Source organism: Martes martes (genome assembly GCF_963455335.1).
Source record: "Martes martes genome assembly, chromosome: 1".
Lineage (NCBI taxonomy): Eukaryota > Metazoa > Chordata > Mammalia > Carnivora > Mustelidae > Martes > Martes martes.
In genome coordinates this window covers 130,963,946-130,977,791 of record NC_137888.1, presented here as the reverse complement: position 1 = coordinate 130,977,791, position 13,846 = coordinate 130,963,946, and the positions used below count along the sequence as shown (strand labels likewise).

Below are 13,846 nucleotides of genomic sequence, written 5' to 3'. Positions count from 1 at the left end.
ATGAAACTGTTTTGAAGCAGATTTTTATTGCTTGGTTCTTTTTTTCTTTTTTAATATATCAGTGAGAATTAACCATTGGAAAAATCACAAAATAAGCTGTCTTTACTCAGGCAGGGCATTTAGTTGTAAATAAACTGCTCTTGTAACTGCCCTTTGGAGAGTTACTATTATGACATTTCTTTTCAGGTCTTTATGGAGAGCACTGTTTCCCTAAAGTGAATTCCTACTCTGTTACTGCTAAATTTAGATTCTCTAAACACCTTGTGTACAAGAGACAAAACAGACAAAATTTTGCATGAACTACATACTTGGTTGCCATTTAAAGATCATAGCAGATGTGTCTTAATTTTCAGACTGTAGCAAATTTGTGCAGATTCTTAATTGAGCTGAAAGGAATTAGATGTGTGTTGGCTATACAAGCAGTCTAAAATTAATACCATATTTATAGTCGAAAGTCTGTTTCATAATTTGGCATTCTGAGAGTAGAATATGTAAAATGGTTTTACTTCCACTAGTAATTATTCCATGGCTAAAACCAAAATTGGAAGCACTCTAACAAACCAGAACACAACCTTTGTCTCAAAATTAAAATGAAATGATGACAAAGTTTTAGAAAAGAATTGGTTATACATACAGCATTTAAAGTCCAGATTTTCAGTTTGTATAGTCATTCAATCACAGAACTTAAGAGTACTTGTATTATCCCTTTGTTTCTTTTAAAAATTGATAAATTTTTTTGAAGCTCTAAGTGTCCTTGGCTTATCCCTCTGAAACATGAAGAGACCAGTTGTATCATCCTTTCATAAACAAGGACACAAAGTTTTCAGCTTGATATGATTGCTGGAGGTAATCAGTAGCCCAGAACTCTCTTTTTGCAGTATACAGTCTACTCAGTAATTCTCAAACCTTTCAGTCTCATGATCTGGGAGTTAGAGCCATCAATATTTACTATATTGGAAATGAGAACTGAAAATTTAAGGATATTTATTAATTTACTTTAAAATAATAAGTTCATTAATTATTAATATAAATAGCATTTTTATAAAAAATAACTTCTTTTCAAAACAAAAAACAATTTTAGTGAGAAGGGTGGCAAATTTCTTTACTGGCTAGTTTAAGAAAAGACTAGTTTGCAACCATACCCCGGGGTTCCCCAGACTCACACCTTGAGAACTGCTATTCTAGGGTGATAGGAAACTCTTAAATCTGTACTGGACAACTTTCCATGGCTACTTCTTTGTAATGAGTTGATATTTGGAGAAAGACTTAAAGCAAGTCTTCTCAACCTTAGCACCATTGCCATTTTGGCCAAAATTCTTTGTTGTGAGGGACTGCCAGTGGATAGAAGGTGTTTAGCAACCTTGCTATCCTCTACCCGATAAATGAGAGTAGCACCCTCTTACCCCATGCCCAGTTGTGATGAGCAAACATTCCTCCAGACATGGCTGAATGTCTCCTGAAAGGCAAAATTGCTCCAGTTGGGAACCATTGGATTAGAGAAAATAACTAACATAAGATGAAACAGTTACAGGTTTCCTGAAATTTACTTTTTTCCTGGTAAAAACAATTATAGGATAAAAATTAAGTTGAGCTATTATTTGAGAATGATAGAGTAACTAAAAAGAAAATAAATCTAGCATCACTTTGTTAGACAAATATTGAGTCATACAAATAAATAGCCTGTATAAGAATCTAATTTATTCCTAAAACAGGTTCCAAATTACTAATGAAATAAATGATGCAACATTTCATTTGCAACAGTTATTACAGCAAATGGATTTTAACTATAATCCTTGCTTTAAAAATTAAGTAAAGAAAATCTGAGGTTTGGGTTTTTCCCTGTTTTCAAAAACTGTGGGCCTGGGAATCTGACTGGTTCAGTTGGTTGAGTGACTCTTGATTTCGACTCAGGTCATGGTGTCAAGGCTGTGGGATCAACCCTGTATCCAGCTCCACACTCAGTCCAGAGTTTGCTTGAGATTCTTTCTTCCCCTCTTTCTCTGCTCCTCCCCCTGAGTTATTCGCATGTGCACGAGTGCTCTCCTTCCCTCCCGCCCCGGCCAGATAAGTAAAATCTTTAAAAATAAATAAATAAAAACTGTGGGCCTATCTATCAGTGATCTATACTTGTCCTTCAACCCAGCAATACCATTTCTAGGAAATTATCCTACAAAAATACTTAAAAAAAAAAAAATACTGGAGGGAACCTGGGTGGCTCAGTGGGTTAAGTGCCTATCTTAAGGTCATGATCCCAGCAGGCTCAGAGTGGGGAGGGGAGTCTGCCTCTCCCTCGGGCTCCCCCTACCACTTGGGTACACTCGCAAAAATAAATAAGTAAAAGCTAAAAAAATTTTTAAAATAAAGTACTAGAAGATTTCATTACAGCATGTTTGGTTATATAACAGATGCAAACTAGCAATCACCCCAAAATACATAATTAGAAATTAAAATCATTTATGATATACTTTAATGCTGTGAAGTTTTTCCAAAGATTCAAAAATAAGATTTCTATATATGTTATTATAGAGGGATATGTACTATTTATTAAGTGAAAAGCAAGTTGCAGAATTAAAATTTTTCATAAAAATTTTAAAAGGAAGTAGTACATGTTTATGTGCATGCAGTTGTATATGCCTAGAAATTTCTTCAAACTGTTTAGGTAATAGTGGTTGCAATCTAGAAAGTGGAACTGGAGATGGTGGTGGGGACAGAGATAAGTACTTTTTCTCTCTAGACACTACTGTAGTATTTGAGATTTTATCATTAGCTCATTACTAAAATCAAAATACTTACATTTTGAAGTTAATTATGCTATATAAATGTATTTTTTAAAGTTATATTAGGCTATATAGGACTTTTTAAAAAAATGACTAGGGGCGCCTGGGTGGCTCAGTGGGTTAAAGCCTCTGCCTTTGGCTCAGGTCGTGATCCCAGAGTCCTGGGATCGAGCTCCGCATCACGCTCTCTGCTCAGCAGGGAGCCTGCTTCCTCCTTTCTCTCTGCTTGCCTCTCTGCCTACTTGTGATCTCTGTCTGTCAAGTAAATAAATAAAATCTTAAAAAAAAAAAAAAGACTGAATATCTTTAACTGGTCATCATAAAAAGAATAGTGAGAGTAAATTTTTTCCCCACAAAACGAATATTTGTTGTGTCAGTAATAAACTGCTATAAAATTACAAGAAGCTTCTGAATTTCAGGTCTTGAGGTCGTAATTTGGATTTTAAAACTCCTACAAACGTGATGTTTAATGCATTCAGTGAGCTCAGTTATTTTTAATCCACGTGAAGTTTTTTCTTATTTGTGTTAGGGATATGTGGGTATATTTGGGCAATTATCTTTTTTGGATTTTAATATCTGATTCTCATTTACTTATTTAGGTCATGAGACATGTGTAGAACTTCTTTTAGAACAGGAAGTTTTCCAGAAAATGGAAGGAAATGCTTTCAGTCCTTTGCATTGTGCTGTGTAAGTAAAGGCAGGTGAATCAGATTTGCTTTGACTATATAAGAAATATACCATTGCTGTGAGAGTGATCACTTTGTTACCTTACACAGGATAAATGACAACGAAGGTGCTGCTGAAATGTTAATTGATACTTTAGGTGCCAGCATCGTGAACGCCACAGATTCAAAAGGAAGGTAGGAATTCAACTATATAGGAAATAGCTTGACTTGCAATAGGAAAATAAAATTAACTACTAGATTAGTGTGGAAGAATTAACAGAGAACCCATTATTAAGTAAAAGTTGATTTTTATATTTGGAAGTATAAATTGTCATAAAATCTTAATGTTTATAATGTGTTATAAATTACATAATTATATATGTAAAAATATTAATATTTATATGCAATATATATAATTCTCATTTTAAAAGGCTTTTTTATTACAATTTTTAGCCAGTCTTCCTCTTTAAAACTTGTAAAATGTAAGATTTCCTCTCCTTTCTTAAAGGTATATTTGTTACCGAAGATGATTATTAATAAATTTAACAGTTTTCTAAATACAAATAAAGGCTGGAGAAGAGTCCACCAGTTGTAACAGGTGGCAATATCGGGTTTCCTTATTGATTTCCTTAGTGATGTAATTTTGTTTAGCAGTTTTATGTTGTACTAGTTTAATTAAGGAACTTTTGTATTATCAAATACCGGTTACTCTGGCAGAAATTAGTAAGCTCCATTAAGCTTATTTGTATCCAGGCAATGATTTTATAGCCTAATATGTAAACCCTTGGAAATTACTTGTCATAAATTCAGGAATAATTTTTTCTAGAGTATGAGACAAACAGATTTAGTGAAATCTTCCTTTTTCTTTGTATTACAGAACCCCTCTCCATGCGGCTGCCTTCACAGACCATGTAGAGTGTTTACAGCTGCTTCTCAGCCATAATGCTCAAGTTAATTCTATAGACTCTTCTGGGAAAACACCTCTCATGATGGCCGCAGAAAATGGACAGACAAATACAGTTGGTAAAGACACTGGTTAAGGCTTGTATTATTCTAATGCTATAATACTGTATTGCTTATGTGTGTTTAACTTATGGAAAACTTAGATCCCAAGCCTTCTGACTCTGTCAAATTTGCCACAGTTATCTCCTGAGATTTAAAACCTTTAGCATGCTTTCAACCCACATTTTTATCTAGGGCCAAAATGTTTTCATTTGTCCTTGCTGATTAAACAATCTTACTATAGCAAGGCAGTGTAGGATAATGGTAAAAACCCTGGCTCTGGAGTTAAATGGACAGCATATGAGTCCTAGTTCTACCAATTAAGTGACCTTATGACTCAATTTTTTCATTTTTGAAGTTAGGAAAGTAACAGTGCCTACTTTGTAGGGTTATTATGAGAGTATGAATCCAGAGTGTTTAAGGCATTATTTGAAATTTAGTAAGCTCTCACAGCATAAATGTTGCCATTGTGTCTGTGACCTACAGGATAACCTGATGATACCGTGTGTATATTTTAGGTTACAGTATTTTTCTTAAACTTTCACTAGAGGGATATTGTTGTTTTGTATCTTTATTTCTCTACAGTGAGTTTATTAGTAATCTAAGATATGTGTTCATAAATATAAGACTTGATGTAATTTTTCCTGCTAGAGATGCTGGTTAGCAGTGCTAGTGCAGATCTGACTTTACAAGATAACAGTAAAAACACCGCCCTCCATTTGGCTTGCAGCAAGGTAGGTACACATTTTAAGGGTATGTTTTCATGGTTTATATTAACAGTGGCATTTTTCCCAAATTTAGTGAAGCTTTCCTACTTCACTGAAGTGAACAGAGCTAGAGATCAAAACCTCTCTACTGATCACTGGCATCAGATTGCTTGAGGGGGGAAAAAATTACTGTCCTGTTAGGCACCATGATACATCAAAGTCTCCAGTGGGCCAAGTAAGTTTTGGAGTGTAAGTCTAAATGTAATCTCTCCAGTCTTAAATATTCCTGTCCTTTCCCCAACCCTATTCCAGCAACACATTCAAATATTCAAGGCATTGTTAGCCAAAAAAATCTATGGCATGTATATGGTGATATACATATTATATGGACAAGAGTTGAGGTTTATTGAGTTTATATATTTATCTTTAATGATAACTAAGTTTTTAAGAGTTATTTGCCATAATTTTAGGGTCATGAAACTAGTGCCTTGTTAATACTGGAAAAGATAACAGATAGAAACCTCATCAATGCAACCAATGCAGCCTTGCAAACGTGAGTATTTTCAGTCTGGTGTAAACCTTTTTTATGAAAGTCAACCAGAATAATGTTATTTGACCCCAGCAATAAATGAGGTAAAAAGCTTGACATGTGTCTGTAAACTAGAGAGATTTCAGAAAGAATCAAGTTCTTAATGTGAGCAGCTGTCTTTCAAGTGACCCCTTAGATCTTAGATCAGAGTCTCCCATTTTTCTCTTGCAATTTTCATTTGCTATTTTACTTTGAGTCTTGGTTTTAAGATAAATAAATAAATTATAATACTGGTTCCCATTCACATGTCAGATCTCTTGAGGGTCCAAAAACTAGCTACAGAACCTGTAAATTTTTTCAAAGCCTATTGAAATTTGTGCTATTTCAATTAGTGGGTTTTATTGTATATTCTGTTATATGTATTTGCCAACATCATTTTTTAAAACAACTTAAGAATACAGTTTATTTAGTAAAACTTCTTAAACATTGAGTCTTAGAAGGAAACAAACAAAAGGTATTGGTAAAGATAGATGGCCCTGGGGGCAGGGGACAGTGCTATGCTTATGCACGTTGGAGGGTTTGGCAGTGCACTCTGCACTTTGATTTTGTTGTCCCCCATTCCCATCTATATTGCTGTTAGGATTGGGTTCCTCAATTTTATATTTCTGGGTCATCACAACTTAGCAAAAATGCCCTTCAACAACCAGAGTTGGAAAAGAAAGTGCGTGTATGTGTGTGTGTACGTACTCAGGGCCACGTACCTGTGTGTGTGTACACACGTATTGTTTTTTTCCCCCAGACCTCTGCATGTTGCTGCCCGAAATGGGCTGACAATGGTGGTTCAGGAACTTTTGGGGAAAGGAGCAAGTGTGCTTGCAGTAGATGAAAATGGTAAGTAGTTCTGTATTTTTCCTTAACCTGTATTTTACTGAAGGTTTTATTTTTCTGTTCATATTTGAAGTGAAATAAATGTGGATATTTTGTTTTGGTTAAAGAGGAGAGCTGAAATTAATATTGAATAGTACCATGTGGCAAAGGGAATAAGGGCAAGAAAAATAAGAAGAGTCTGTGTAAGAGATAAACTTCTGAATTTTACTACCTGGTTTAATGTTACCACCTTCATTCATCTTAGTATTCAGAGAATTTGTTCGGTCAGCAAATACTTATCAAGGCCCTTAAGAGCCAGGTTCTTATCTAAAGTTAATCTTCAAGGATGCCTGGGTGGCTCAGTTGGTTAAGCATCAGCCTTGGGTTCAGGTCATGATCCCAAGGTCCTGGGATTGAGTCCTGCATCGGGCTCCTTGCTCAGCGGGGAGCCTGCTTCTCCCTCTGCCTGCTACTCCCCCTACTTGTGTTCTCTTTCTCTCTCTGACAAATAAATAAAATCTTAAAAAGAAAAAAAAAGTAACACTTTGTTTAAAAAAATAAATAAAGTTAATGTTCCCACTATTCACTAGATCCTATCCCTTAAGCCTACTTGAGACTGTCACTTTAACAATTCTTCACTGTGTCCTGTAATAAGGACTTTTTGACAGGTAGGGATACTCACCACTATTCTAACAAGGAATGAGCAATAAAGACTTTTTGTAGGACCCTTCCTAGATTATTCCCATGTGTATAAAAACATTATTTCCCTCATCTTAAAAAATCTTCTATATAAGGGGCACCTGGATGGCTCAGTCAGGGGCCGTCGGCTCAGGTCATGATCTTAGGGTCCTGGGATCGAGTTTCCTGTTCATCGGGGAGTCTGCTTCTCCCTCTGCCCCTCCCTTTGGTTTATGCTCTCTCTCTCTCTCTTAAATAAAATCTTAAAAAAAAATTTTAAAAAACCTCCCATTAATCTAACTATTCCTGCAAGTACTGCAAAACTGTATCCCTTTGCAGCACAGTTACTCAAGTGTTGACTTGAGGCGGCTGTGCTGCCGCCTTCCCCCCTTTCATTCTCTTCTGAGACCCCTCACTGAGTCAGATATTTGCCGCCACCACTTCTTTGCCCCCACCACACTGGTACACTGTCCTCAAGATCACCAGTGATCTCCACAATATTGAGTCATTTCTTAAGTTTTCATTGTACCTGACTTACCAGAATTTGGCACAATTGATTATTCCTTTTTCTTTTTTTTTTTTTTTTACAGGAATAAGGGTTTTAATATAGAATTTAAAATATACAGGAATAAGGGAGTACCTTGGGATGTGAAGGTTGCAGTCTGCCATAGCAAGTGTTCAGTATTTCCCCCAAATAATCTCCATATTTTCCTTTATGCTGCACACTATTACATGGATAAATAGGTACAGATCACTTTAGGTTGGGGTAAGAGGGAGAGTCATTTGGTTTGATTACAGTATCCTTCTGTAGGTGAACCCAGTCTGCCTTCATTTATAAATACCTTGATAATTGGGTGAGGGTTTGTAACTTTGCTGTTTTGATGGTTGGATTAAGTAGCCAGGTTCCCTGGGACTGAAATTTGTTTTTTAATTTTATAATTTTTTAATTGAGGCATAATTAACATGCAACATTAGAGTTTCAGGTATATACTTTTTTCTTCGTTAAACTTTGTTTACTTGGCTTTTAGGACTTAACACTTTTTTGTTTTTCACCCGGTGTTACTAGTTATTCCTTCTCAGTTTCTTTTGTGAAGTTTCTCCCTAACTTCTTAATATTGGAGGGCTCTGGGACTTGGTCCTTGGTTCTTTTTGCTTCCCCTATCTATATCCAGTCCTTTGGTTCTTTGATACAACACATGCTGAGAATTTCTGGATTTATATTTCCAGCCCAGACCTCTCAGTCTCTATAGAGATGTGATCCATTTGCAGATCCAGCTGCCTAATTGACAGTACTATGTGGGTATCTAATAAACAGCTCAAACATAACTCGTCCAGAACTGAATTGATTCTTCTCCTTTCCCTGCCAACCCTGTTCTCCCCACAGCTTCCTGATCTCAGCTGATGACAGTTCCCATCCTTGTATTGTTCAGGACAAAAACCTGGAGTTCTTGACTCCTCTTTCTCTTACCCAGTGTACAGTCCTTCATATACTACTGATCTACCCCCAGTAGTTCCACCTTTTCTATGCTTACCACCCTGGCCTGGATCCTTTTAAAATATGTGACAAGATACTACTCATTTGAATCTTACTTGACTCACAGTGATCTTCAAGGCCCTTCGTGATTAGTCCACTGCCCTATTTCCTCTCTAACCTCATCTCCTACTCTTCTCTTCATTCTGTCATGCCAGCCCCTACACACCAGGGATCTATGTGCATTGTGATCTTTATCCTGGCTACTTTCTCTGCCTGGAACACTCTGTCCTCAAGCCAGTCTTTGAGTAAATTCCTTAACTGTTTCAAATCTTTACTCAAGTTTTATCTTAGTGAAACCTGTGGTGAACCAATTTATGCTACACCTGCTATAGACCTCTGCCACAGCATTCTCAGTCCTTATCATCCTGCTCTTTTCTTTCTGCTTTCTTTTTTTCCATAAAGCTTATCTTCAAATAGATATATTTATATATCTATCTATATATAATTTTATAAATTATATATATTATATATAATAATATATATTTATATTTTTATATTTATATTTAATATATTTGTACATATTATTTGTATATTATATAAATATTGTATATTTAATATATATTTATTGTAATATATTTATATATAATATATATAATTTATATATCTATTTATATATAATTTAATTTTTTATTATGTCAATTGTGTGTTTCCCCCACTAGAATGAATAGAAGCTCCACAGTGCCAGGGAGTCTGTATTAGTTGCATTACTGTTATATTCTAAGTGCTTAGGAGAGTGCCTGGACATGATGAGTGATTATTTACTGGGTGAGTGATTGTGCCAGGCACTGTGCTCAGTTCTGAGGATAGGATGTATAGAGTAAGACTGGAAATACTCTCTACTCTGTGCTCAGTTCTGAAGATAGGATGTATAGAGTAAGACTTATGATTTTCTTTTCTCTAACTTACTTTATTATAAGAATACATATAACATACAAAATAAATGTTAATTAACTGTTTTATGTTATTGGTAAGGCTTCCAGTTGATTGTAGGCTGTTAGTAGTTAAGTTTTGGGGAGTCAAAAGTTGTGCAGATTTATGCACGGGTTCGTGCCCCTAGCTTTTCCCTTTGCCCCCACATTGTTCAAGGGTCAACTGTACATATATGAGTCTGAAAGCTAAAGCATTTGTATATATAGTAATAGGGAAAACTGTCCAGATATGTAACAGAAAATGAAGCTGTAAATTAGAACTTGAAGACATTTGGGGTGCGTGGGTGGCTCAGTGGGTTAAGCCTCTGCCTTCGGCTTAGATCATGATCTCAGGGTCCTGGGTTGAAGCCCCGCATCAGGCTCTCTGATCAGCAGGGAGCCTGCTTCTCCCCCTCCCTCTGCTGCTCTGCCTGCTTGTGATCTCACTCTGTGTCAAATAAATAAATAAATAAACTTGAAGACATTTGCTGCTGGAGTTCCCTGTGGGGTAATGTAAACTTGACATCATTTGGTGTGCTCTCACCATCTTCTCTCTCACTTCATTTTCAAGATAGGATCTTGTACCAGCCAAGGTACCAAATATTAACTTACTCAGTTTGTTGATACTTTGTATTGCCTTAAGGGTAAAGTCCATCTTCTAAAAGAAAGGAAGAGTTGAAACATTGGTTTTGACTTAGGAGTTTTTAAAGTTTACCTGTTTATCTCCTGCTTTTCTTCCGTGTTCTGTGTCCCTAAGAGAAAAGTTGATCAACAGCCACGTGTCATTCCATTCATTGAACACACATCTTTGAGCACCTGCTCAGTGCTTCTTCATGAATCTGTACACGTTTAGATTTCTCAGTATGTAAGCACTAAATATAACTACAAATTACTAAGATTCTTCCACCACTCTGAAGCAAGCTTGATCAGTCTAAGGGTTTTTGTTTGTTTGTTTTTAATTCTAGTTCTGTATCTTCTGTGAATTTAGGTGGTTATGGATAAGTTTTGAGATCTTGGAGAAATCATCCATCTCTGGGCCTCAGTTTCCTCTTCTGTAACATCATACATACATACACACACACACACACACACACACACACACACACACATATCCTCCTCCCACCCTAAATTTCTAGGACTTTGCTCTTTTCTACTGATTGGAAATTTCTGAATCATTCTATTAAACCAATTTATCATAAGCCAAGTAATTTAAACTGTCTAGAACTATAGGCCATTAGGCTTATTTTCTTATCGTCTGATGTTTAATTACTGAAATTTTATCTTTAATTCTAGGCTATACCCCAGCTTTGGCCTGTGCCCCCAACAAGGATGTGGCTGATTGCCTCGCTCTCATTTTGGCCACCATGATGCCTGTCTCGTCAAGTAGCCCTTTATCATCCCTGACTTTCAACGCCATTAACCGTTACACCAACACCTCAAAAACAGTCAGCTTTGAAGCCTTGCCCATCATGAGGAATGAACCTAGCTCCTATTGCAGTTTCAACAACATTGGTGGGGAACAGGAGTACTTATACACCGATGTGGACGAGCTCAATGACTCTGATTCTGAGACCTACTAAGAGGCCGAGCCAGAGGTCTGAGTGAGGAGTTCTGACACTAACGCTTCAGATTGTGCTTTTTCAGGAAAAAGGCACTTTCTGATTCACATATAAATGCAACCTAAGAGGGAAGATCGCAGAGTGAGCAAATAAGAGAAATGTGATGACATTAGGAAGAAGAATTTTAAAGGCAAGTTTTGCAAAACGAACTTCTAGAATCTTGAAATAGACTTGACCAGAGGAAAACACTTTGATGTCAAGTTACTTTGTGGAATTGTTTAATTTGGTTTTGCAGTGCCAGGAATAATTTGGGACACTGTGCACCCTAATCTGCTTACACAAGCAACACTATTGTAAAAGAAGAGATAAGAACACTAGATTTAAATTTTACCAGTAAAACTACAACTAAATTTAAGGGCAATAAAAGTTTGATACAGTAGGCATTATGTGCACAGCAAATTGCCAAAGGACCAAGTAACTTAAAAGTTTTTAATAGAATGCCATTTTGTGGAAACCAGAATAGGTGAAATGAGACATTATCTAAACCAAACTTTAATATTTCTGAAAAATGAAGCTGAGATTTGGTTTTAAATGTTGATTTTTTTTTAAAGAAAACATCTGAAAGCCTTCGAATACTGTATTAAACCATGAGAGAAAGCAGATGTATTTTTACATTTTTTTCTTTTACATAAAAATTTAAAAATTCCAACTTTTATAATATTAGAATTAAAAACCAGCTGACTGAGTGCAGTCAGGGTGAAAATACTTGTGATGTAGACATGAGATATATTGAGGTCAGGCCATCGTTGCCCAGTTTTGAATGGTTTAGGTTTAAAATTGAACTATTTTTGTTTGAAAATGTAAAGAATTTCCTAGAAGAAGAAAATTTCATGAAATCAAAAAATAGATTATTTTCACCCTGTTGCAGCTTAAGTGGTCCTGGGGAATGGAGTTTTTGACCTTGCTACTTTGGATGGTACACCTTCATCACTTATGTTAACTTTTGTGCCTCCACAATGGATTGGGGGGTTTTTGTTTTCATTGATTAGTGAATAATCAAAAAGGAAAAAAAAAATCCCTTGTTATTGATAAGTTAACATCATCGGTCTCTTGGAAGGCATTTCTGTATTGGGTCCTATTCAGATTTAAACAAGCTACTACTTGGGGAAAGAAGCAATTGCCTGCTGAATTGGAAAATTGCCTTTCAAATAATAGAGAAAGGCTGACATTTAGGCTTTTAAATGATAATTTATAAGGTTCTGCTTTTACTGTAACTGTCACTTTCCCAGTAAGAATGATTTCACATATGTAGGGGGTCTTACAGATCTGGATAAAGTTCCATAAATTTTCACAAAATGATACCCAATTTCATTTTATCCTTTTTGTATTGTGAAACTGGAAACTTTATGACATTGTAAATTTCAGCTGGTTTTTCTGAATATAAAGTGTGAAAACACAGAACAGTATTTTGATCTATTTGATAATTTTGTGGGGTTTTTGAAGAATTAATGAGCATGTACATAGAAATAGTGACTGCTTGAATACTGTATTTACTTGCACTCTTTCAGTACATCAAGATTCCTGTATATTTTAGAGTATAATAAAACACAGATGTGAGTTGTATTTAATGAATAATGTATTTGTATCTGTGCATATTACCTAAAAATCTATAAAGTTTCTAGGGCATTGACTACTAGATTTTAAGCATTTTTTTCTAAAATATTTACAGAAATTATAAATGTAATCCTCCATCTTTTCTTTATAATATAAAGAAGTCATAATGGACCCTTCCTAATTATTAGTGGTAGGAAGGTGAATTTGCATTTTAAAGACAGTGGACTACATTTTCTATTGTACCTTTTGAAAAAAAAAAAAAAAAAACTCGAGGATTCTAAAAGTATACATATGTGTGCTTTCTCTTTCCTTTTAGGAATTCTCTTCTGAATTCCCTGAGGGAATTTTCTAGAATCTCAGAATTGAAAGAGACCTGAGGTTCATCCAGTCTAACCTCTTAACAAATGCAGGAGTCCCTTCTACAAGGGTGATCTTTCCACCTTGAACACTTCCAGTGACTCTACCTCACCAAGCAGTCCATTCAATTGTTGAGCAGCTCTAACTGTTAGAAAGGTCTTCCTTAGATGGAGTTGAAGCCTCCCTCCCGGTAACTTCTGTCCTTGGCCCCGGGTCTCTGTCCTCCAAGAGAACGTGAAAACGTTGGAAGGATGAATCTCACGCCCTCTGCCATGTCTTCTCTTTTACAGGCTGTTTGACTTACCTGCTGAAGTGATTTCCAGAAGGACTCATTAAACACAGATTTACCCATCTAATGAAATCCAAGGTGTAGCTATAAAGTAACAAGCTGTTTTTAACTTATCCTCACACATGGCAGAACTTAAATCTTGCATCACTTTATGTAAATGATGCTATTACTGAAAATATTTGTGAAGTGGTTCTCTCAATCGCTTGCCCACTAGGAAATCTGTCTCATTGCTTTGTGATCGCATTTTGTGATAGTCTATCCCCAGCTTGATCAGCCACTTCCTTTGGTCTGCACCTAATGAAGGGAAATCCCAAACTACTGGTCCAAATAGTATTTGAACAGCCCTAGTATTGTTGGAGT

General features: G+C 35.9%; 1 protein-coding gene across 2 annotated transcripts in view; it reads left to right on the top strand.

Moving 5' to 3' along the window:
• Window positions 1-13,089, top strand: part of ANKRD28 (ankyrin repeat domain 28) — a 208,167-nt gene extending 195,078 nt beyond the window's left edge. For both annotated transcript variants that reach the window (XM_080814650.1, XM_080814649.1), the window contains exons 22-28: window positions 3,377-3,464; window positions 3,554-3,637; window positions 4,320-4,465; window positions 5,096-5,178; window positions 5,622-5,704; window positions 6,480-6,571; window positions 10,961-13,089. In XM_080814650.1, coding sequence (XP_080670776.1) covers window positions 3,377-3,464; window positions 3,554-3,637; window positions 4,320-4,465; window positions 5,096-5,178; window positions 5,622-5,704; window positions 6,480-6,571; window positions 10,961-11,247 — 863 coding nt within the window. In that variant the 3' untranslated portion in view covers window positions 11,248-13,089. The remainder of the gene's footprint in view (window positions 1-3,376; window positions 3,465-3,553; window positions 3,638-4,319; window positions 4,466-5,095; window positions 5,179-5,621; window positions 5,705-6,479; window positions 6,572-10,960) is intronic.
• Window positions 13,090-13,846: the final 757 nt, after the last annotated feature.